Source organism: Hyaena hyaena, unplaced genomic scaffold, assembly GCF_003009895.1.
Source record: "Hyaena hyaena isolate Hyena2069 unplaced genomic scaffold, ASM300989v1 scaffold_205, whole genome shotgun sequence".
Classification (NCBI taxonomy): domain Eukaryota; kingdom Metazoa; phylum Chordata; class Mammalia; order Carnivora; family Hyaenidae; genus Hyaena; species Hyaena hyaena.
The window spans coordinates 1954506-1979861 of record NW_024080838.1 but is presented as its reverse complement, the minus strand read 5'-3'; the positions used below and the strand labels follow the sequence as shown (position 1 = coordinate 1979861).

The following is a 25356-nucleotide window of genomic DNA, read 5'->3' as shown; positions in this document are numbered from 1 at the left end:
GTAGCCCCGTCTTAATTTCTGTTGTTAGAGCTGTAGGAATGATGGAAGTTGACTGTTAGTTAATGACAGATATTGCATGACACACTTGTTTCTTAAGGTAGCCAAGCCCGTAACCACCTTGTAATTTTTTCTATAGCACTATAGATCATTATTTCCTGTTTTGGTACTTATTTATTAAATACCTTTTATATGCCTGGTACAGTGTTTGGGCTAACCATCAAATTTACAGTTTATTCTGTGTGCCTGGAGCATAGTATGCCTTCTGGGAAAGGAACAAATTAAATTTCATTTGGCAAACAGTATTTAAAAATACATATTGCTTTATATTTTCGAGGTGCTTAATGATGGATGATCTTGTTCTTTTGTGACCTTAGGAAAGCAGTTATTTCATTGTTGTTTTTGTGCAGGCCTAATCGCCTTTTGCAAGACCATTAATAAAATTTGGATAGATAGCTTAGGTTATAAAAAAGTAAATTTTATCAGGAAATATTTCTGAAAAATTACCACATCAGCATGCTGCTAGTCTTGACTGTTGACTAAAGAAAGAAACCGTTGGTTTTTTTCTTTGTCAGAGAAAGTAGACTTTGGAAATTTTCTAGAGAATGTTTTTGCTAGTTGATCTGGTAACTGCCTATTGAGGGTATTCTAGTATGTAATAAATAGCTAATACAGTGTACCTATGGTTTGTATCATAGGTTTAATTTAAAAATAAATTTAGGTCTGTTGAGTTAAAACATTTGAATATTTCTATATAAGAAAACAATTAGGAGCGCTGTTAAACAGAATATTAGAGGTTAAGAGAGCATGAAGAAAGATATAATAGGGCGTTATGTCACCGTGGACTGCCAACAGAATAAAACAACCTGCGAATTTATGTCACTGGAAATGTTAGATCTTGGGGAGGGGGCACAATTGTGGGACTGTTGCAATTCAGTGATTTCTTACTGATGTTATTGTAATAAGATTTGATAACAGACTTGTCTTTAAGTGGCATTTTATATTCAGTTTTTGAACTCTGTAGAACAAATGAGCCTAGTAAAAGCATTTTAAGTTGAAAAGCCATTTTATAAAGTTCTGTAAATGATCTATAAAGACCTGTTTTCATTTTTTTGGGAAGCTTTTCATTTTTGTCATTTCTATACATAAATACCTTTCTGGTACTTGAAATTCTGTTTTGAATCTTTTTTTTTTTTTTTTTTTTGGCCATGTTGAGCATTCCGAAGGTAGAACTTGGCTTTGTTGTATTGAATATAATTGATATAAAGTATTAAGTTTAATGTTTCAGCCATAAAGCACCAAAGAGATTTAACATAACCATTAGTGCATTCTTAGAATAGTGTATTGATGATTTTAGTAAGATAACTTCAGTCTTCTAAGGAAAAAAATGCAAGGTTAAAAATACCATCAATGGGATTCCTGATTAAACATTTGAAAATGTTTAATTTCTTCCTTAGATACATTGAGAAGTTTCCTTAACTACTGTTTGTTCTAGAAACTGGAACAGCTCAATCAATACCCAGATTTTAACAACTACCTGATTTTTGTTCTCACAAAATTAAAATCTGAAGGTAAGTAAGGTTTGTATTGCTAAGAACTACTTGGAAATGTCTTCAAGATATGTTAAAATATAGTGAGAGTTACTAATTTCAAAGGTTTGCATTTTATAGTAACCACTGTTGTACACATGTGGAATGAGCAGATTTAAGAGTCCATTGTAAGTTTAATTTAGATTCTTAATAAACATTCACTTGTTAATTGAGAATTCATATAATCATAATGAAAAATCACTTGTAGTTCTGTCACCCCGAGAGAATTTATTACTCTTGATTAATTCTATAGTCTTATATGGCTATATACTCTTAAAATTTAACTGAAATTGGGATCATTCTCTTCATAAACTTCGTGATTTTTTTTTTTAATGTTATTTATTTCTGAGAGAAAGAGCGACATCGTGAGCAGGGGAGGATCAGAGAGAGAGGGAGACACAGAATCCGAAACAGGCTCCAGGCTCTGAGCTGTCAGCACAGAGCCCGATGCGGGGCTCGAACCCACGAACTGTGAGATAGTGACCTGAGCCGAAGTCGGATGCTTAACTGACTGAGCTGCCCAGACGCCCCCATAAACTTAGTGACTTGTTAAAACTTCTAATGGTATATTGAGCAGTATAATGAAACTTTATTAACTGTTCCTCCATAACGATTTGATGTTTGTTGATTTTTGAGAGAGAGAGAGAGCGTGAGCGAGCGTGAGCTGAGGAGTAGCAGGTAGGGAGACACAGAATCTGAAGGAGGCTCCAGGCTCTGAGCTGTCAGCACAGAGCCTGATGCAGGGCTCGAACACCCCGCAAGATTATGACCTGAGTCGAAGTTGGACATTTAATTGACTGAGGCACCCCCAGTCTACAATTTTAAACTTAAATTACTTTGATGGCATTTCACAGCCTGAAAACTAGTTTTATTTTTAAATATATGGTCATTTTATTGTATGTAATACAAGTCATGTGTCCAACTGGACTTCATTCATTAATTTCACAAATATTTATTGAGCACCACTTCATTTCCAGGCTCAGAGACTATGAAAGTGAACAAAATAAATAAATGAGAATCTCTGCCCTCATAGAACTTAACATTGTATGAGAGGTGTTTTTCATAGAGTTTTTTGAGTATTCCAGGTTCCCTTCCTGAAAGTTGTCAGACACACAAAAGGCACAAAAATATTTGTATTAGAGCAACTGATTAGCTTCTCAGTGAAAGCACTATACCCTGTTCAGTGATGAGTGTTTCAGACCCATGGTGCAATTAGTTTTAAGAAGGCAAAAAACAGGGCGCTTGAAGTTGGGAAGTCTTAGACTCTGACACTGATTCTGACACTGATTTTACCTGTCTTACTTTTTCCAGCGATCTAATGCCCCATGTTAGATGGCCAGAGCGTCTGTAAGGATTAGGTGTCCAAGGCTCTAGTGGGTTAATGGCCTTCATGTGTAGTAAAATCCCCCTCATCTTATATTCAGATTTTGATAATTTTGTACAGTATGGTAATTTGTTTTTAATTAATTTTAAATGTTAATTTTATGGACGTTAATTTGTGGTTGGGATGTAATGGAAACTTCAATACTTTGTAAACCTAGGTTTTAAGAAACTGAAAATTCCTTCAGCATATCTTTAAATTCAGCAATTAACATTCCTAGTTTTTATACTTGATACTTCGTTTCTTAATATAGAAATTTTATTTTTCCCACATAATTTGTAATAAAGTCAGTGTTACTTTTTTTTTTAAAGAATTTTAATATTTAGGAAAAATTTTTCTAAACTATTTTACTTGAAAATTTTAAACTTATTTTTACCAGTTCATGTATTCTGCTGTCCGTGTGCACATTATAAATCCAGATATTAAAAGATTTTTAAAATATACATTCTTAAAGCTTTTTTGAGAATTTAAGAATCAGTCAAAAGTATTTTTAAAAGCAAATAAACATGTAATTGAAATAACGAGATGTTGGTGTAACTGCCTCCAATTCATTAGTCACCATTTCTCAAAGGACACAGTAGGAACTAACATTTGTATAACAGTTAATATTTCTTCTTGTGCCTTATTTATTTGGGACATAAACTTGCTATATCTCATTTTCTATTTAAAGAAAAAGTTGGCATTGGGATCATCATATTAGGGAAGGAACATAACTTTAACATCTTGAAGTGGAAATGCTTATTTAGTAATCTTTTCACCATTCCTCTCATGAATTTGTTTACACTGAATCATGGAGAAAAATTTTAGATCTGGAATAGACTTCAGATAGAAATTCATCTAATTCCCTCACTTTACAAATCAGCAAATTGAGGCCCAATAAAGTAAAGCCTTAACTTTAAAAAAAAAAAAAAAAAAAAAAGAAATGGTTGATCAGTGGCTCTTAATGGATTTAGGACAGGATTTTTTTATGTTAATTAAAATAAATATTTTAATAGAAAATACTTTATATTTTTAATTTTAAATCACTTCCACCTTCTGTTGTGGCCTATTAAAACTCATCTTGTATCATTTATTGTAAAAGCAGTAGTGTGTATTATAAACAAATATCTGTTACTTGAAATAAAACTATAATGCCTGAATTGTCAAGGGCTAACATAAGACAGAAAAGATTATTGCTTATAGAAGTTAAATATATGGCTGTTCATTTATTTTATGGCAGTTTTTAACCTGCAAGTGAATTAGAAGTGTTTTTGTTTCATTTTAAGTTATTCATTAGAATGGGTTGTAATTGAAACCGGAAAGAAGTTATTAGATGGTGATATAACAGCTTTTAGCCTTTATTATTGTGATGGCCTGAGTAGGATTTATGTGCAAAGAAACTTTGCTACCCCTTTGCCTATCCATATGCTTCACCCTTCAATATTTCCGTGCCAGTCAGATTATGGGAGCATACTACAAACCAGAACAAGCTTGGGGTATTTTATTTAATGTTTGTTTATTAATTTTGAGAAAGAAAGAATCCCAAATAGGCTTCATGCTGCCAGCACAGGGCCCAGTGCCGGGCTTGAACTCACGAACCCTGAGATCATGACCTGAACTGAAATCAAAGAGTTTGACATTTAACCGACTAAGCCACCCAGGGTCCTCAAGGGTATTTTATTTTTTTAAAAAGGTGTAAAAGAGTAGCGCTGTAATAGCATATCCTGTTCATCACACCAGCTTTTCAGTGTCTTCCAGTCCTTTGAGGAGGGTGATAACTGTAGTATGCATCAAGTGTAAACTTGAGCCAAACTCGTGAGGTTCATATTTTGGCTTCCTCACTTAATAGCTTTGTGTGACTTTGGCAAAGCCCTCAGTTTCTTCATTTGTGCAGTGGGATGATAATTCCTGTCTCATGAGGTTGTGAGGATTAAAAGCACACTATTTGGAATGCACTTAGCAGTGTTTAGGACAAACTAAGCATTCAGAAGATTCTAAACTATTGCTAATATTGGTGGTAATGTCAATTGGTAAAACTTCAATTAATTACAGTCTACGAGTATTAAATTTCTTTTAAAAATTTGTTAACACCCATCTATGGACTAAACATTTTAATGTAAATTCTCTATTTAACTTCTGGAAATTTTTAAATTGTTCTACCTCCTTTTTTTCTTTTTTTTAGCTCAGAGTCAAGTGAAAAACCTATAAATGAACGTCTATTATTTGTATGTGAAGGTGATCCCATATATTCTTTGTCCACTTAATTTTTTAATAGGATATTTTTAGTCACTAATACTTTGAGATCAGTAATTGGATGTTTATATCAGGTTCCAATAAACTTGAGCGCAGTGGTCATGTGTAAACTAAATTAACTCTTAAACTAAGTCAGTGGTTCTCAACCAGGTGCAATTTGGCCCTCCCTTGTCACACACTCCACCCCTGCAACATTCCAGACATTATCTGGACACATTTTTGTTGTTAAAACTTGGAAAGGTAATACTGGCATCTATGGGCAGTGGTACTGCTTCAACATCATAGGATGCACAGGACAGCACCTGTTGAAAAATTATCTGAGCCACAAAGTCAGTGCCAAGGTTGAGAAACCCTGAACTACAATCATGGAGCTAATCTTTTGATAATTATTTATGATACTTTTTTTTTCCTTGCTTTAGCAAAATTATTGGAATGTCACAATCAGTTTTGAATAAAAGTATTTTAAAAGCATTCTGGATACATTTTGAAATGAAAACTACTTTAAAACTCAATGTTTTATTACAGATGAACCCACAAGATCATTGAGTGGTCTCATTTTGAAGAATAATGTGAAAGCACATTTTCAGAACTTTCCAAATGGTGTAACAGACTTTATTAAGAGTGAATGTTTAAACAATATTGGTGACTCTTCTCCTCTGATTAGAGCCACTGTAGGTAAGTTATACTGTCACAGTACGCTTATCCTCTTTGTAACTGGATGTTTTTTTTTGAGATGAAAGACTGTTTTTTTTTGTTTTTTAATTTTCTTTTAAATTTGTTTGTTTTTGAGAGAGAGCTGGAGTGAGCATGTGAGCAGGGGGAGGGGCGGAGAGAAAAGGAGACACTGAATCTTCAGCAGGCTCCAGGCTCCAAGCTGTCAGCACAGAGCCTGACATGGGGCTCAAACCCACAAACCGTTAGATCATGACCTGAGCTGAAGTCGGACACTCAACCATTTGAGCCACCCAGGCGCCCCAAGATGATAGGCTATTTCTATAGGAATTTTTGTTATCCATTTCATGTTGAATTGTGAGGGGGGAATTTTTCATTGCCACTTTTAAGTGCTTTGGAAATAATGTTAATAATTATTGTAATAAAATCCCTTGTTTAGTAACACCAGACTCACTGGGGGTTGCTTAATCAAAGTTGGTTAAAATGGGGGCATTAACAAACGTAATTAATGTAGGATCACTGCCTTTTCTTTGAGTTCCTTATTATCTTTCTCCCTGGTATAATGCATCAGATATAATTTCCCATTTCGCTTTTACATGGAAAGGAAATTCTATAAAACAATTTAAGAATAGGACCTTAAATATTACTGTGTTCTACTCTTGTTTTTAATATTTGCTTTGTCTAATTACAGCAGTTAGTTTTAGTCTTTTCAGGGTGTTCAACTTGAGTGAAAGAACGACTGTCCATTTATCTAATATTGAATTAAGATGTTTGTTTAATTATAATAGCTGGTATAAATAGGTTTAGGAGTAAACACAACTGACTGTAACATCAACTCGTGGAAGCAGAAATAGGCGGGTGAACTCTAGAGTGGCCTTCTAATGGGTGGCATTCAGAATGCCCTGGGCCTTAAGCAGCCAGATTGTACAGGGACCTGGAAAGCCTTTGTTAATCTGGCAGGTTGGTTGAATGGAAGTTGGTTACTGATAACTTCCACAATGATTCAATCATTTTCATTAAAAGTGATTTTAAATGGAATGGGTAGAGGGCATTTCTGATATGAGAAAAGGGAATCCCTTGTATATTCTGATGGACCCTCATATGCCTTCCCAGTGTTCTGCCAACTCTTGACACGGGTAAAAAGAATGGAGAATGTATGCCAGACTTGTGAAAAAAAAATTTTTTTTTAATTTTGTTTTTGATGTTTATTTTTGAGAGACAGAGTGAGCGTGGGCGCACAAGCAGGGGAAGGGCAGTAAGAGAGGGAGACACAGAATCCAAGGCAGGCTCCAGCCTGTCATTACAGAGCCCATCTCAGGGCTTGAACCCATGAATTGTGAGATCATGACCTCAGCCAAAATCGGACGCTCAACCAACTGAGCCACCCAGGCACCCCTGGACTTTTAAAAACCTTTTTAATCATAACAGCACATATTAGAAATGTTGCCAAGGAAGTTTATTTGAAAGGACCACATTTCATTGACTGTGTGATAATCCTTTAGACAAATCTGAAATTATTTCTCTTGTTTAAGAACATGTGATTGGTTTGTAATTTTATTTTAGTGACTGTCATTTATGTGTGTTTATACAATGTGGGAAGGTTTCTGTACAATTAATTCATAGAAACAGCATTACTGGGTCAAGGTGTGGTGTTTAAACATTTAAAATTTTAGTAGGTATTGCTAAGCATACCAATTTACACTCCCACCTTTGTTATGTATACTGAGTATTATAATTTTTCACTTTTTGCAGGTATGCTAGGCATTAGAAGATTTTTTAGAAGTGGTTGAAGTGATATGGGCTAGTTAAATTTGAATGTGTTGGTCTTTGAACATTTAATGCTTTTCTAGCAGAAGTAATGAATGTCAGTATTCTGTTAGTTCCAACTTGTAGCTTGCCATTTAATTTTTATTATGGCTTGTTTTAAGACACTTTGTTTAGGCAGAACCAGAGCTTTCTCTCCCCCTCAATTCTTACAGATTTTAACTTTAGGAAAGAATAAATGGCAAGAAGGAACAGCTCTATTATTGACCTTGCTGGTTTTGATCTTACTGGAAGACTATTTTAAGGGTTATGTCTGAAAATGCTTTCAATACATTAATAACTTTACCATATAAGTAAGAATTCTTTAGTGCGGAGTACATACTGACTAGCAACTTTACATTTTATAGCTCTCTGCCATCAAGAGCAACTTTCTCAAAACTAACACTGGAAAATTCAAAGACCATTATACACACAAACAAGTAGATTTGCTGCAGTAATAATCATGGAGTATTTATTGTACTTATTATGTGCCAGGCATTTTTTTTTTTTTTTGCATATCTCACTGAATTCTCAAAATAACGAGAGAACACTTTTTTTTTTTCACTTTTACAAATTAGTACTTTGAAGTTTAGAATACATGTAATTCACCTACTATCAGAGTTTATACAGATCTTACGGTACTAAAAGATGTATAATCATCAAACATACTACATTATATTATGTTAAATTTCTCTGCTAGGGCAGAGAAAACATTAACACAAAACTTCTTGCATTATTACTGTGTTTGTATAACACAAAACCTTTGTGTTATGTATTTGTATATTTGAAAATTCATTAACTGTCACAACTGATCTACACGACACAATTGAAACAATCCAGTCAGAGTGACATGATCTGTCATCATGTGCCCTTCAGCCTCCAAGATCCAAGATCACCTTGCCAGTGATTGAGCCCCATAAGTGGGAACTTGTGGAGGAGTGTGTAGGTCTTCCCACACCAGGGGGATTATTGGGGACCCGATGGTTCTCAACTGATGGCTCATCTGCTATCACTCTCCCTACCATGGTGTGTGGCTGAGATCCTAGCTTAAATCAGAGAGCAGATTGCAGCTTTCTGAATGTATTTTTGTTTGAAACTAACAGACTCCTACTTATCATCCAGTGATTAAGCACATTTTGGTATGTTTTCTTTCTACTCTTGTTGTATATAACTTCTGTAAAGTAGGAACACTTTTGACCCTTGAACACAGGTTTGACTGTATGGGTCTGTTTATAGGCAAAAAACATCTTTTTAATAAATACAGTAGATACTATAAACATTTTCATTATATTTTAATAACATTTTATGTAGCTTACCTTATTGTAAAAACAGTATAATACATGTAATATTCAAAATATATGTTAATCATCTGTTTATGTTGTCACTGAGGCTTCCTGTTAGCAGTCGACTGTTAAGTTTTGGGGGGTCAGCAGTCATGTGTGGGTTTTCAACTGAGCGGAGCCTTTGCCCCTAACCCCTGCGTTGTTAAAGGTTAACTTTAATTTTAATGAGGGCAACTACTGTTTTTTTTGGAAAAGGGCAGCAGTAGTTGCCCTCTTTGTAGTATAAAAAGAATAGTCTTTTTGCGCAGATAATTGTTAAATACAAAAGAGGGTAGCGTGTTGGAAAACAAGATTAGAAACATCTGACCTATGCTGTGGTTTTTCTACAGGTGTGCTATTGTGGAAAGTGGGGGGGGGGGGGGGGTCCTGGGTGAACGTTAACTATTTACGTGGTGTGGAGGCCCTGGGCTGATAGGGGCATTTCAGTGAATGCGGCGCATGCTTGCATTCACACGGCAGTACCTGACATAATCCAGTCAGATTTCCTAAAGGTGTATGTTTTCTTTCAAGGTATTTTGATTACAACCATAGCCTCCAAGGGAGAATTGCAGAATTGGCCTGACCTCTTACCAAAACTCTGTAGCCTCTTGGATTCTGAAGATTACAACACTTGTGAGGTAAAGAAATTTGCTTCTTACATACTTTTTCTTCTCTACTTTTCTCGTCGTGTTGTATATTGTAACCTTTGAGAAAAATAATTCCTCTGAAACCTACAACTTCAAAACTTAGAAGCTTCAAGTTACCCTTTTGCTTTGCCTTAGTGACCATTTATCTTACTGTTTTCTTTAAAGACTGTTAAGCTATAAAGCCTCTTTACTGTAATTCCTACAAGGAAATACAAACATATAATCTGTGTGGTAGTTTCCAAAGATAGATTTAAATTTAGCAACCATGAGTACTTTTTTGCTTTATCTAGATTGTTTCGCTGCCTCTTATGTTATGACATGTCTACAGTATACGTAATCTAGTTTTAGCTGTGTAGTAATTGCGATCTCTTAGCTGTCACTCACTGATCAAATCATCAAATCAGAAGCAATCTTTTCATATGAGAAAGGGAGTTTGTATGGATTTTTCATTTTAAGTATCTCTTTAATTAGCCAGCCTCTAGTTTGTGTAGAAAATCTGTTTTGAATGGAAACCATTTGAGGTGTTTTGTTTCTTCAAAGGCAGGGACTCCTCTCCCTCTTAAGAAAGAGCAAGGCTTGCAGGCAGGGAAAGTACTGGCATAACCTAACAAAAAACTCAGGGGGTCTTTTGACTCAGGCAGTGTGTTGCAAGATCTGAAAGAGAAAAAGGAGGGACTAGAGAGAGAGAGGGAATGAGCAGAGGGGTCTTTAAAGCCACATTTCTCCCTCCCTATAAACAAAACCAACTTACTTTCCCATGTATACATTTCACGTATACATCTAATAATGCCTTAGAAATACACTGATAAGATTTCAGAAGAACTAAAATAGTAATTGTATTCAGCCATTAAGTAAGAATTGATTAAAATTTAAATCATGCTTTGGTATAGTGGTAACAACATGAAAGGAGATCAAAATTGTAAAAAACAAGCACTTACCAAGAATAAAAAAGTTAAAACTACAGTAATCATGAAATTATGGAGCTTCTACATAAGTCATATTTTAAATATTTACTTATTTTGACAGCAGGGGAGAGAATGTGAGCGGGGGAGGGGCAGAGAGAGGAAATCCCAAGCAGGCTGTGCACAGAGCAGTGTTCAAACCCACAAACCATGAGATCATAACCTGAGCAGAAACTGAGATTGGACACTTCACCGACTGAGCCACCCAGGCACTCCCATAAGTCACATTTTAAAGAGAAAGTATTCTATTAATTGTACCAGGAAAGTAAGCACCACGTTTCTGCTTCTGATGGAATTAGAAGCAGTAAATTAGATGTACGAGGTAGTTAGTAGGTTGCATATTGTATTCTGGGAGGACCTCTAAGTTAGCCCCTTTGATGTAAAATCGACATAGGGAATTAGGTGCCAGTTTGAATATTTTGTCCTTTTAACAGATTTTGTCACCATTACCCAATGAATGGTTTTACATTTAAGTAATTTTTAAAAGATTTAAGGCTTCTTTTTGACTTAAAATTGACAAGAATATTTCAGATGAAGTTAGCTTTTTCAATAACATTTATTACAGTTCCTGCCAATCAAAATATTCTCTAATTTTAAGACATTAAATGCTAAGATAAAAAAGTACTATTACGTTTATTTCTTTTTTTAATTTTTTTTTTACATTTATTTATTTTTCAGAGACAGAATAAGGCAGAGCGTGAGCGGGGGAGGGGCAGAGAGAGAAGGAGACACAGAATCTGAAACAGGCTCCAGGCTCTCAGCAAGCATTTGGCATAGATCCTGACACGGGACTCGAATCCACGAACCGTGAGATCATGACCTGAGCCGAAGTCGGACGCTCAACCGACTGAGCCACTCAGGCGCCCTGTACCATTAGGTTTAAACTGTTAACTCAGTGGTATAATGATTTCTGTATTAAAACTGATGACTGAACTTAAAGAATTTATGAGGCAGTGTTTTATGAGAGCTGAGAACATTAATTCATACAAATTAGTCAGTATTCCTCAGTTTGCTTTTAAAATGGCTTCATTTACTGGGCGCTTGGGTGGCTCAGTCAGTTAAGCGTTCAACTTCGGCTCAGGTCACAATCTCAAGGTTCGTGGGTTCATGCCCTCTGTTAGGCTCTGTGCTGCAGCTCAGAGCCTGGAGCCTGCTTCGGTTGCTGTGTCTCCCTCATTCTCTGCCTCTCCCCCACTTGTGCTCTGTCTCTTTCAAAAATAAACAAACATTAAAAATAAATAAATAAAATGGCTTCATTTTCAATTAATTCTAATAATTTAAATATCTTTCACAGGGAGCATTTGGTGCCCTTCAGAAGATCTGTGAAGATTCTGCTGAGATTTTAGATAGTGATGTTTTAGATCGTCCTCTCAACATCATGATCCCCAAATTTTTACAGTTCTTCAAGCACAGTAGTCCAAAAATAAGGTATCAAGGCAGTCTCAAATTAGTTTATAAACTCTAAGCTTGACCACTTTCATTTTGTATTATCTAATATTTTTGTGATTGGCAAAAGGTACAGATATTCCACACAGGTGAACCTTGGTAGTTTAAATGTATGCCTTTCATAGCAAAACTCATGACGTGAACTTTTTTTGGTGAAATTGTCATCCATTATAATAGTTCTCTGCCTTCTAGATGGTATGCTTCAAAAGTCTTTTGTGTAAGACTGAATTCATTATGTTTTGGGGTTATTGTTGTTTTAATTTATGAATCTCGCCAAGTACAGGAACCTTCATTTGCAGCCATGTGGTAAAATTCCTCCAATAGGACGTCTGAATTATTTAGTCATTTCAGTTTAAGCACTTTACATCTAATTAAAAATACTTGGAACGTGAAGGTGGAAGAATTTTTGAGTACACTTTGAAATCAGTAGGGCCAATTGACCACATGTTAACGTTGGCCTGCTTTGTTTTCCTTTATATATCCCTTGTTCCTTAAACAGTGCCTAGCATAAAGTTGTTGAAACACTATATATAGAATATTAAATTAGCCTTTGAGTAATGATACTTTCATCATGATACTTTCACACTGTTGAAGTGTGTGAGACTCCTGTAATCTCACCAAAAGTTGCCCGGGCTCTTGTACTTTTTTTTTTTTTTTTTTCTTTTTCCTTTCTCTCTTGTTCTGTTTTAATCTAACTTTTGTCCTTTATCATTACTGTGGAAAAGTCAATGCTCTTTTTTGATTGTCATTTGTTCTGATTTTTATTATTTCCCTTTGTCAGTGCTTCACGCTCTTAGGAAGAATGATCAAACACCGTATTACTATTTAAAGTAGAAATTGTGCAGGATCCCAGAGGCAGTTATTTAAGGATATCTAATTGCGTGAACTTTATGCATAGACTGTAACTGTTTAGGTGTCCATTGGAGTTTATTCCAAGATTCCAAGCTGTATTCCAAAGGATTCTGGTTTCAGCAAAGTGACCAGAGGGTAATCGGGAATCTTTCTTGCTTAAATTCTTTATTTAGTTCTTTTTCTTTTATCTCAATCCAATTTTAATTACTTTTCTTCTTAAGTGGTACTTCATGTAGTGTTCTCAGAGTAGAAATTTAATAGATGCTTAACTTAGGGTAGTGTCATGCAAACAAGTAATAACATTGTTAAAATAAACGATTACTCTTCCTAAAAAAGTTACAGAGAGGGAGGGAGGCAAACCATAAGAGACTCAAATACTGAGAACAAACTGAAGGTGGATAGGGGAGTGGGGGAAAGGGGAAAGTGGGTGATGGGCATTGAGGAGGGCACTTGTTAGGATGAGCACTGGATATCATATGGAAACCAATTTGACAATAAATTATAGTTAATAAATAAAGATCTGTTACTCTTCCTGATGTAGTTAACTAGATAGAGTTCATGTTCCCTAGGAAGTCTTCTCTTAATCTCTCAACTAAGGTGATGAAAGAAAGTTATTTGCATATTTTTCTTCACTCCTAAGAAACTCACTATTTTTGTGGCCCAGTTCTTAACAATTAAAAAGAAAAACAAAAATCCAAAAAGGCATATTCCTGGCAATTGGCATTTGATCTTTTGGAGAAAACATAGATTGTGTTTTGGAGCAATCTGAACAACGGTATAATGTGATCTTACTCGTGTGTGTCTAAAAGGTTGTAGTGGGGTTTGGCACCACAGAAGTCAGGAAACCAGTTAGAGCCTATTGGAGTAATCCTCGTAGGAAATCACGGCTTGGACTAGGGAAGAAGTGGAGGTAATAAGTGATTGGATTATGGGTGTGTGTTTTTAAAGGTAGTGCCATTAGGAATTGCTGTGGCATTGAGTTTGACTATGTCTGAACACAAAGACTGTAAACTTTCTCATTTTTAGTTTTGAAGGAATGTATACCCATTATGTATATCCGTTAAGCCTCTGCCCACTGTTCAGAGTTCTCCACTATTAAAAACATGCACATGTCTTTTCTGAGTCCCTCCACTTTCAGAGAAGTACTAATGTAATGCTCTGCAACCTATGTTTTTTATTTATATTCTGTGTGAAATACATCAAGAATTTGACTCATTCTTTTCAGGGTGTGTATGTGTATATGTGTGTGATACATACGTGTGTGTGTGTGTGTGTGTGTGTGTGTGTATATAAACACGTACATTTATGGCTCTATATACACCATGATTGTTTTACAGAGGAATATTTTAAGTTCTTGTCAATCTTCTATAAATAGAAAATGCAGTGAGCATATGTTAAATGTTAAATTTTGTTTCTAGGTCTCATGCTGTTGCATGTGTCAATCAGTTTATCATCAGTAGGACTCAGGCTCTGATGTTGCACATTGATTCTTTCATTGAGGTAAGATTTATCTCTCTCCCGTTTCCCTCACCCCCATTTGCTTTTGGGAAAGTTAGAAAATGTTAAATTATTTGATGTAGTATTAAAATTGGATACAGTGTAGACGTTGTGATTTTTGTTAACTAAAAATAAAAGCACTTTTCCTCTGTTACTGATTTTTTTTATAACAAATATTGATTATGGAATTTGGGTGTTTAATATCTTGATTATAAATTTTTTTTGTTTGAATGTACTGTGTAAATTAAGGTCTCCCAGCTCTTTTGCAGTATTTGAAACCTGAAACATTGCTGAGTTTGAATCATCTTACCTTGATAAAGAATCTGAACACATAGACTAAAAGGATGGTGCTCATTGGTTTCCATTGTAAAATTAAACGTGTCAGGGGGGAAAAATGGAACTCTTAAATCTCACAAGCATTTCTTTTTTTTATTTGTTTTTTGTTTTTATTTATTTTTGAGAGAGAGATAGAGACAGCATGAGCAGGTGAGGGTCAGAGAGGGAGGGAGACACAGAATCTGAAGACAGGCTCCAGGCTCTGAGCTGTTAGCACAGAGCCTGACACGGGGCTCGAACCCATGAACCGTAAGATCATGACCTGAGCCAAAGTTGGACGCTTAACCGACTGAGCCACCCAGGCGCCCCAAGCATTTCTAAAGTCCCTTTTACCTTTTTGATAAAAACAGAAAGACCACAGCAGCATTATTTTCTGGCCATGAATCCTAAGCAGTAGAATATTTTCAGAACTACTACCACTTGATCACCACAATTGTGAACAAGTTGTTAAAGTTCCTTAAGGACTTCACTTTTATTGTCATTAAATCAAAGTTAAATAGTCCATTCTTTTTGAGCTATTCTTAAAAATTTTAGAGGCTGTACTGCTAATATTTTTGTTGGGAAATTCTAAGAAAGGAGGGAGAAATGGTGTCATCTTTTCCCTTATTACTTAAATTGCCAAGCTGCTTCCTGAACATCTGTTAACAGTAGACTATGAAAAGTAGCCATAAGGATCCTCTAGCCATTTAAAAATTGAAACTGGAAAAAAAAAAAAAAAGTTGAAACTAAAACCTGAATCTTCTGTGGATGTTTGCCGAATCCTACTGTGAATTAGGCCTTGTGCTTCGTGCTAGGGGTACATAAATAAATGTTACGTCTCAAGGTGTTAGCAGTCTGGTTTGGTGTAGAGGATAGGGGATAGTCTTACAGACTGCCTGGGTTCAAATCTCTCCACAGCTGCTAACCTTGGGTACATTATTTAACATGTTTTCGATTTCATCCTGTATAAAATGAGGCTAATAATCTACCTAGTTGGATTATTAAAAAGATATTTGGTGTAGCTAAATTGGAACAAAGCCTGCTGCATAATAAGCAACTCCACATGTTAGCTACAGCTGTTGTTATTTTTTAGAAGTAGTAACTAGTTTTAATAGTATTTCCTTTTAGTATTTCACAGCTTAAAACAGGAACAGGGTAGATATACCAGCATCCTATACAGAAATATAATTTAGAATAAAAGATACCAGAATATCTCTCTGAAAACAAAACTTCTACAGAACCATACTCAGCAAATAGAACATCTCCAAACATTTTTTTTTTTTTAATCTTTTCCATTTTAACACTTCTTTCCGACTTGATAATCGTACAAGATTCAACTAGTTCTCCATCCTACAAAGAGCAGTAAACTTCCAGAGGAAGCCTCTGACACAAAGTAGGCCCTTGATAACCATTTGCTAAATGAAGAAATGGATCATTTATTTCTTGAATTATCACTGTTTTCCTCAGGGATAGAGGTTATGTCTGCTGAGTCTGACAATATTGAATGAAAAGTAAATTGGTTACTATTATGTGGCTAAGACCTACCTTGGCACAGCCAGATAGTCATACTTAAGACAACATCAGATTTAATGAAGAATGTGTATTGAACCTATAAGCAGTATCATCAGAGTATTCTCTGTGTAAAATATATATCTGATTAAAAGAGGAACTCTAGAGGTTTGAAAGGATCTGATGCAGAGGGAGGACTTGGGGAAATCGAAGTTTTTAAAATTCTACAATAGTACTTGACATACTGTCACATTTGATATTTGAACTTCTCCATTGTCTTACCCGTTGTAATAAGATTTCTAGTTCATCTATTTGGAGATGTTTTTGTGGTTTTGGTTTTGGTTTTGAAAAGATTGGTGGATACATCAAATTTTTCTTTTCTCAGTGTTTATGGGGGAGGGATTGGCACAGCATGAGTTAGGGAGGGGAGAGAGAGAAGAAAGAGAATTCCAGACAGGTTCCACGCCACCAGCACAGAGCCCGATGTGGGGCTCGAACTCAACAAAACCGTGAGATGATTGATGGCCTGAGCCAAGATCGAGTCAGATGCTTAACTGACTAAGCCTTCCAGGTGCCCCCACATTAAATTTTTTTAATGATCTTTTGATTACTTTAATGCGTGTGTATACATAGATAAAGGAAAATTCAGGAATGGGAAGGGAAAAGGTTTACTGTTTCTTCTTATATCTCCACTTTGCAGCCTCTACAAAAGACAGCTTATTGATATAGGGAAATGAATCTGGACTTAAAATTCCGTGAAAACCAAATTCAGATTCCCCCTGGTTAAGAAGTTATGTTAATTCTCAACTTCTTTATCTATAAAATTGTATAAGAACATCTTAGAGAAGATTAAACAAAATAGTCTTGTTTGTTCTGGTCCTTTTTCTCCTAACCTTGGTGACAAACCTGTTTAGAAAAACATAATTTTGCTTGCTACTTTTACTATTTTTTTTTTTAGTAGTTGACTCAGAGAATAAGTAGTTTGGGGTTAAGTTGTTGGAAACTCAGCGTGCATTTCCAGTTATTGGTACTTGTAGAGAATTTATACTTATTACTACCTTAAGAATCAAAATTGGTAGGAATGATACTCTGGTTTCTCTTCAGATCGCCTGAATCTTTCGCCTTTTACAAAATTGGTAGGAATAACCTCTTGACAGACAGTAATTTGAAAGGAAAGTCAAATTTTATTTTGAAAATTATCTTCTTCTGGGTGAGGGAGATGAATGTCCCATGTCCTAATGACATTTTATTCTCACAAACCAAAATTACCTTAAAACACACCGAGTCAGGGACACCTGAGTGGGTCATTTGGTTGAATGGCCAACTTTGGCTCAGGTCATGATCTCCGAGTCTGTGGGTTTGAGCCCCATGTCACGCTTAGCGTTGATAGCCAGAGGCCTGCTTCAGATTCTGTCTCGTCCTCCCTCTGCCCCTCCCCCACTCCTCTCTCTCTCTCTCTCTCTCTCTCTCTCTCTCTCTCTCTCTCATAAAGATAAACATTAAAAAAAAATAAAAAAACCTCACATCCAACCATACTGTCTCCTAAAGAATGGCTTTAGGTCATTTACCAAAGTCATGGGCTTTGGCAGTTATCATCCTACATCTTATTATCTTAATAACCTAATATTGCAGGTCAATTAATTCTGTCTTTATTTGTACCTTCTTAGAGTTTCTTTAAATATTACCAACTTACAGATGACTGGTTATTATGCTTAACAAGAGAAAATTATTTCTCGTGCAATAGAACCTCTTCGCATTGGCTGGTGATGAAGAACCAGAGGTACGGAAAAACGTGTGCCGGGCACTTGTGATGTTGCTTGAAGTTCGAATGGATCGCCTGCTTCCTCACATGCATAATATAGTTGAGGTAATACACATGACTCTTCTTTTTTCCCCCAAGAAAATCCTTGGGGAAAAAATGCATAAGGTCAAATTTATTTAACAGTTTATTTAACATATTTGTTGGGGGTGAACTATGAAAACCATATGGCCTTAAAATTATAGGTTACCTTTATGGTGACTTTTCTTCCATGAGATTTAAGATGCTTATAGAGAGGGAATGTTATTTAAAGGGGTAGATAGCTTTTAACCAAAATAACTAGGAAATACTTAAATTATTTGTGTTTACTAGATATCATTTAGACTAGATGATCACTAAAACTGTGGTAAATTAATAGCACATTCTTGTGTCATTGGAATTTGGAATTAAAGTGTTTGTTTTCCATCTGTAACTGGTAAAATGATCTGATCCATTTAAGATTTATGGTAACAGTGAAATTTCTGAGTAGAAAATACATAATCGTTATAGTTTTTTTTAAAGACTCTTTGAATCCCTTTGCGATTAAAATAATTTTACTAGGAAATTCGGAGTATGGTGGTCATAGGTTACCCATGTTTAAAGGAAGTGTAGTACATAGCACCAAGATAAAATTATTATTAGAACAAAATAACTTGTTTGGGCAGTACTAAGTACCACTAGTGTCAAACTGTATCACCTAATTTTCATATTATTGGATATAGCTGTATGTGAGTAGTATATAGCTTTGCAAGTATATTAAAGTGTTATTTAGATCCTCCTTTTCACCTCCAGAGATTTATATGATGTGGAGAGGGAAGATTTTTTAAAGGATGAGGTCTAGGGGCGCCTGGGTGGCTCAGTCAGTAAAGCATCCGACTTCAGCTCAGGTATATGATCTCATTGTTGGTGGGTTCGAGCTCTGCGTCAGGCTCTGTGCTAACAGCTAGCTCGGAGCCTGGAGCCTGCTTCAAAATCTGTGTCTCCCTCTTTCTCTGACCCTCCCCCGCTCATGCTGTCTCTATCTCTCTCAAAAATAAATAAAATGTTAAAAAAAATTTCTTTAATGATAAATGAATAAATAAAGGATGGGTCTAAGACCTGTAAGGAAAAGGCTAGCATTGATATTGCACAGCAAGTCCTTTTCTTACTTTTCTTAAGCATAAGGAAAGATCACTGTAGAGACAAAGGTATGTAGCAGTACTAAATGGGAATAAGGTACATTTTCTCTGATGAACTTATTCTCTAAAGTGCTTAGAAGAATCAGGTGGCGTTTCTACAAAGTTTAGTGAAAGTTGGAGCTAACTAGAAAGTTAAAGACATTTTATTATTTGCTTAGGGCCAGTGTCACAGCTAGGAAGCCTCACTAAGAGTGCTGAGGTTCTTTTTTTTCAGCGATACTGAGCCTGGTGGTAGGACATGCTATGGGATGTAGTGGGGGCTGGCCTATCCCATCTGTTGTGTTGCCGCAGTTAGCGATGTGAAATGTGGCAGTCAGACAGAGAGTATGTACAAAAGCTTCATCATTTGACCCCATTTCCATGTCCAGATACATTGGGAAATCATGTGTGTGCCTTTGATTATATTTATTTTGTTTTCGCATATAAAGGTTTTCTAAAGATGGGCAGACACAAAATTTGGTTAAGTATTAAGAACAGATGCTTCTACATGAAGAGTGAATTTGGGTTGGCATGTTCAAAGGACATGATAAACCTGTTTTCTCAGAAACTACAAGTTATAGTAGCACTATGAAATGTCCCTAGTTCTTTCCAAATTAAAAAAAAAAATTAACTTTTGTAATTGTATAATATGTATGTATCACTTTACGTTGGTGAAAATACAGGAGACCGCTTGAGTTGTTATAAGAAGATTCTTCATTTTAAAGAGAGGTATAATGGACTTTTTTTATTTTGATGTTTCTAAGAAGACAATGTTTAATTGTTAACACATTTTTAAAATTTTATTGGTTTCATAAAACAAAATACACCTCTACAGAAAGAAGCAGATAGGCCAGACATGCTTAGCACACTTTTCATTAAACAGACATCTAAAGCAGTGGTTCTCAAGTTTGGCTGCATTTTAGAATTGACTGAAAAACTTCAAAAATCCAAAGCCTAGGTTGAGAATCACAAGGCTACAGCAGAGGATGACCATTAACTTGCTGGAAAAAGGTTAGGTTTATTTTAATTGTATGATTTAAACTGATTAATACTAATGCTTTGTTTCTAGTACATGCTACAGAGGACCCAAGATCAAGATGAAAATGTGGCTTTAGAAGCCTGTGAATTCTGGCTCACTTTGGCTGAGCAGCCGATATGCAAAGATGTGCTCGTAAGGCACCTTCCTAAGTAAGTGTTCCTTAGTGCTACTTTGTTCTTACACATAACAGTGAGTCCTCATTTTTATGTTTTTAGATCACATTCTTCTGCCATTGGGGAATGAAGTTCTAAAAAAGTCAGACTTCATTTTACTTGGCATAACTTTTGGTTTAATAACTAAAGGGATTTTTCAGGAAGCAGTTTTTTTGGGGGGTTTTTTGTTTTGATTACATGGGAGTGGTTTATTCTATAAATCATTTTTTTTTTTAATTTTTTTAATGTTTATTTATTACTGAGACAGAAACAGAGCATGATTGGGGGAGGGACAGAGAGAGAGGAAGACACAGAATCCAAAGCAGGCTGCAGGCTCCAAGCTGTCAGCACAGAGCCCGATGCAGGGCTCGAACCGACGAACCATGAGATCATGACCTGAGCCAAAGTCGGATGCTCAACTGACTGAGCCACTCAGGCACCCCTCTAAATCATAATCTTAATTTTGAATAATTTATGTGGCACGGTTCTTTTTTTTTTTTTAATCCTGTTAATTTGACTGGATTTTGGGGGGGATTTTTTCTCTCCAAAACTAATTTTCCAATAGTTGTGATGCAATCAGATTTTTGGTTAGCCTATTATTAAAAGTAATGCTTAACTTTCTTCTGAAAAATTTTTTTTCTGTATTAGTACCATATACCAAGTAACATTCAGAGTGGGGAAAGAATTAAATTTGATAGTATGTTAAATCACTTCACGAGGTATCTAGCTCTATTTAGTGCTTAAAATTTTGATTAAACAAACATACTGTTTTGTGGTTTGCTCTTTTCAGTTGTGTGTTGTGCAATTTCCTCTTTGTCCTCAGTTTTTAATCTTTGAGTACTATTCCATCATGTGCATACTGTTTTATATTGGACTCTTGTATAACTGATATTTACATTTGCTGTTTTTTAATGTTTATTTATTTTGGGAGAGAGAGAATGAGCAGGAGAGGGGCAGAGAAAGAGAATCCTAAGCAGGCTTCTTCATGCTGTCAGCTCAAACTCAAGAACTGTGAGATCATGACTTGAGCCGAGATCAAGAGTTGGATGCTTAACCAGCTGAGCCACCCAGGCGCCCCTGCCCTTTTTTAAAATTAGAAGTAATCCTAGAGTCAGCATCTTTCTTTCTCCATAAGTGATTATTTTTTGAGGTAGAATTCTTAGAAGTGATGTTTACCAAGGTCAAAGGATCATAAATACTCCAAATTGTTCTGTAGTGAAGTTATGCGAATTTATAACCCACTGCCAATGTTGCATCCTGTCAAACTTCTGTAATCTTAGTCATCCTGATGAGCAAAACAAAACCACTTGTTTTAGTAAGTTACAGTTTTGGTGGGGTCACATTTTTTCAGATGTTTACATTACTTGGATATTCTCATTTTCATATCTGTTGCATTCTTTTTCTCTTTCCACCAAGAAAGCAGCAGTTTTATTCTAGTCAATGTGGGATTTATTTGGGAGTAAAGTGTAAGGTGGTGTGCTAAATGGATTTTCCTCCTTTAGGAAATCCAGATAGTTGGGGCGCCTGGGTTGCTCAGTTGATTAAGCATCTGACTTCAGTGCAGAGCATGATCTCACGGTTCGTGGGTTCAAGCCCCATGTTAGGATGTTGGGCTCTGTGCTGACAGCTAGCTCGGAGCCTGGAGCCTGATTTGGATTCTGGGTCTACCCCTCTCTCTGTCCCTCCCCCAGTCATGCTGTCTCTCTCTCTCATAAATAAATAAACTTAAAAACAACATTAAAAAAAAATCCAGATAATTTTTTTTCTCCTTGTGATGCCACTTTTATGATGTGCTTAATTCTTACTGTAGGACCATATAATTCTATAAGTCATAATAAACAGGCATCTAGGTGGCTCAGTTAATATCTGTTGATTTCGGCTCAGGTCATAATCTCATGGTTTGTGGGTTCAAGCCCCCACATCCGTATTCCTGCTGACAGCATGAAGCCTGCTTGGGGTTCTCTCTCCCCTTTCTCTGTCCCTCCACGGCTCTGTCTCTCCCTCGAAAATAAATACAACTTTTTAAAAATGTTACAGAAACTGGGGCGCCTGGGTGGCTTAGTCGGTTAAGCGTCCGACTTTCGCTTAGGTCATGATCTCGCGGTTCGTGGGTTCGAGCCCCGCGTCGGGCTCTGTGCTGACTGCCAGCTCAGAGCCTGGAGCCTGTTTCAGTCTGTGACTCCCTCTCTCTCTGACCCTCCCCTGCTCATGCTGTCTCTCTCTCTCTCTCTCCTAGAAATAAATAAAACATAAAAAAAAAATTAAAAAAAAAAATAAAAATAAAAATGTTACAGAAACAGACATTAATTAATACAAAAGCTGAAGTTGGGGCACCTGAGTGGCTTAGTCAGTTGGGCGTCTGACTTTGGCTCAGGTCATGATCTCACAGTTTGTGAGTTCGAGCCTTGCATTGGGCACTGTGCTAACAGCTCGGAGCCTGGAGCCTGCTTCAGATTCTGTGTCTCCCTCTCTCTCTGACCCTCCCTTGCTTGCACTCTGTCTTTCTCTCTGTCTCTCTCTCTCAAAAATAAACATTAAAAAATTTTTTTGAAAAACATTAAAAAAAAAAAAGCTGAAGAAACTCTATTCATGAAAATCCAAGCTGTAACATTAGGAAGTATTGGTAATATGCAGTTATAACTTCATGTTACAACTTGGTTATTACAGTAATAAAATCTAAATACCCTTAAAGCAAGAAGAACTTGGTATCAGGCTAAAAAAGCAGAACTTAATCTTTTGCTATGTTAATTATTGCAGACATTAAATGACCTAAGGCAGTTATAACAGAGTTTGATATATACATCTTCCAAACCATTGCTTTGGGAACCATTTTAATATAAAATAAGGGTACTTTTATTTTTCATTGCAATAATGCATTTTGAAGACTGGAGAATAACCGCATTGATCTGATGCAGAGATAGGAAACATAATAAAAGCACTAGTTTTTCCCAGCACTGTTCACCAGACACGTTTATTGTGAGAAAAAATGTTTGCTTAGGAGTAAAAATTGTATATGTAATGAGAACTGTGATATTATGAACTCACATAGAAAGCACCAGAGTGACAAGGGATGAAGTAAATTCTTTTATCTGTTTCTGGGCTTTCTATAGTCTGTTCCTTTTTTCTTTTTTTTAATTAGCCAATATTATTCTCTTCTGATTACTAAATATTTGATAATATATTTTCTTATCTGGCAGAGCAAGTCTTCTTTTTTTATGTTTATTTATTTATTTTGAGAGAGCGCATATGTGTGAGCTAGCAGACGAGGGGCAGAGGGAGAGAGGGAGAATTCCAAACAGTCTCCACACTATCAGGACAGAGCCCTGACATAATGGGCCTTGAACTCAAACTGTGAGATCATGACCTGAGCTAAATCAACAGTTAAATGCTTAACTGAGTGAGGCACCCAAGTGCCCCTCATTTCTTTTTTTATTCCCAGTTATTTTGGCTTTTCCCCACCTTTATCCTTACACATTAATCCCTCCTCGCAGTGTTGTTTGGATTAATCCATGTAAAACAAGTAACCTAATGCACAGTACATATTTAAGGACATAGTAAACACTTGTTGGTATTAACATCACTGCCTTTCCGTGATGTTCCATTAAAAATTCTCTTTTTAGGGGGCACCTGGGTGGCTTAGTTGGTTAAGCGTCCGACTTTAGCTTAGGTCATGATCTCGCGGTTCGTGGGTTCGAGCCCTGCGTTCGAGCTGACTGCCACCTCAGAGCTTGGAGCCTATTTCAGAGTCTGTATGTCCCTCTCTCTCTGACCCTCCCCTGCTCATGCTGTCTCTCTCTCTCCTAGAAATAAATAAAAATATTTTTTAAAAAATTCTCTTTTTATTGGGGTGCCTGGATGGCTTAGTAGGACATGGGACTCTTGATCTCAGCGTCATGAGTTCAAGTCCCATGTTGGGTGTAAAGCTTAATTCTTTTTTTCACTGGCCACTTGAGGCTTCAGGAGAAGGCTCCTTAACAACTAGAGCTTAAAAATTAGAGCTAAAAATGGTGTTCTGCCTTGAAAGATTGGAGTTCTTCAGACACCTGCCATATTGCTACATGGTCATGGTTAATTTCCATATCTCACTTTCCAACTTAATTTTCTTACCCAGCTTTATCAGTCCCTTATTTCCTGCACATCTTTTCATTCTGTCTTTCTCTGACACAGACCTCACGATTCACAAATCAACTGTACTCACCATAAACTTCTAGCTACCCTGCATCTCCCCTGCTCTGGACTAATAAACTGTCTTTGCTTCTTGTCACATGCTTTTGGGAAAAGTTATACCACAAAGATTGATGGCCATAGAAATCCATGGCTTTCAATGTCAAATGGACCGACCCTTCACACTGCCAGTTTTTCTTATTCCAGCTCAACTTTTTATCTTCCATTTACTAAGCAACCATTCAAACCTTTATCGCTCTTCTGAATTCTCTTCATTCATTCTGAGCACTTCTGCTTTATAGGAAAAACAAATGACCCTTCATCTTGCCCCCAAACTTAAAGATATATTTTCATGTGAGTTGTCTTTTACCTAACCAATCTTTCTATTAATGGTCTTGGATAGCATAATTTTTTCTTCAGGAGACTTACTCCATCAAATAGATATATTCTCAGATTGAACTTTCTTTCTCTTCTTTCTCCGTAACTACAGTGTTTTTCCATCTTAAAATGATTCACAGAATAGATAAGGCTCACTGTCCTTCTTTACTTCACCTCATGTTCTTTCACAGTCTGCCATCTGTCCTCCAAACTTCCCCCAAGTCATTGAGAGATGACTTAATTGTTGGTGATCCAGACAAAATGCCTGTAGCTTATAAAATAGGGCTTTATTTATTAGAAATTTTATGTAGTTGTGTTATGTTAACTAATGTTAAATTGCTAATAATCTGTATTTTAGAATTTGGAAGGACTTTAAACATGAAAGTGTGGCTGGCCCATATTTTTTATAACTGTCTAGGAAATTTTAAATCCCACTGCTTTCTT

At 36.1% G+C, this 25356-nt stretch overlaps 1 protein-coding gene across 2 annotated transcripts in view; it reads left to right on the top strand.

Annotated features, from left to right (window-relative positions):
- TNPO1 (transportin 1) overlaps nucleotides 1-25356 on the top strand; it is a 93253-nt gene that overhangs the window by 36678 nt on the left and 31219 nt on the right. For both annotated transcript variants that reach the window (XM_039242067.1, XM_039242068.1), the window contains exons 3-9: nucleotides 1493-1568; nucleotides 5725-5874; nucleotides 9528-9634; nucleotides 11900-12033; nucleotides 14322-14403; nucleotides 17969-18091; nucleotides 20249-20367. In XM_039242067.1, coding sequence (XP_039097998.1) covers nucleotides 1493-1568; nucleotides 5725-5874; nucleotides 9528-9634; nucleotides 11900-12033; nucleotides 14322-14403; nucleotides 17969-18091; nucleotides 20249-20367 — 791 coding nt within the window. The remainder of the gene's footprint in view (nucleotides 1-1492; nucleotides 1569-5724; nucleotides 5875-9527; nucleotides 9635-11899; nucleotides 12034-14321; nucleotides 14404-17968; nucleotides 18092-20248; nucleotides 20368-25356) is intronic.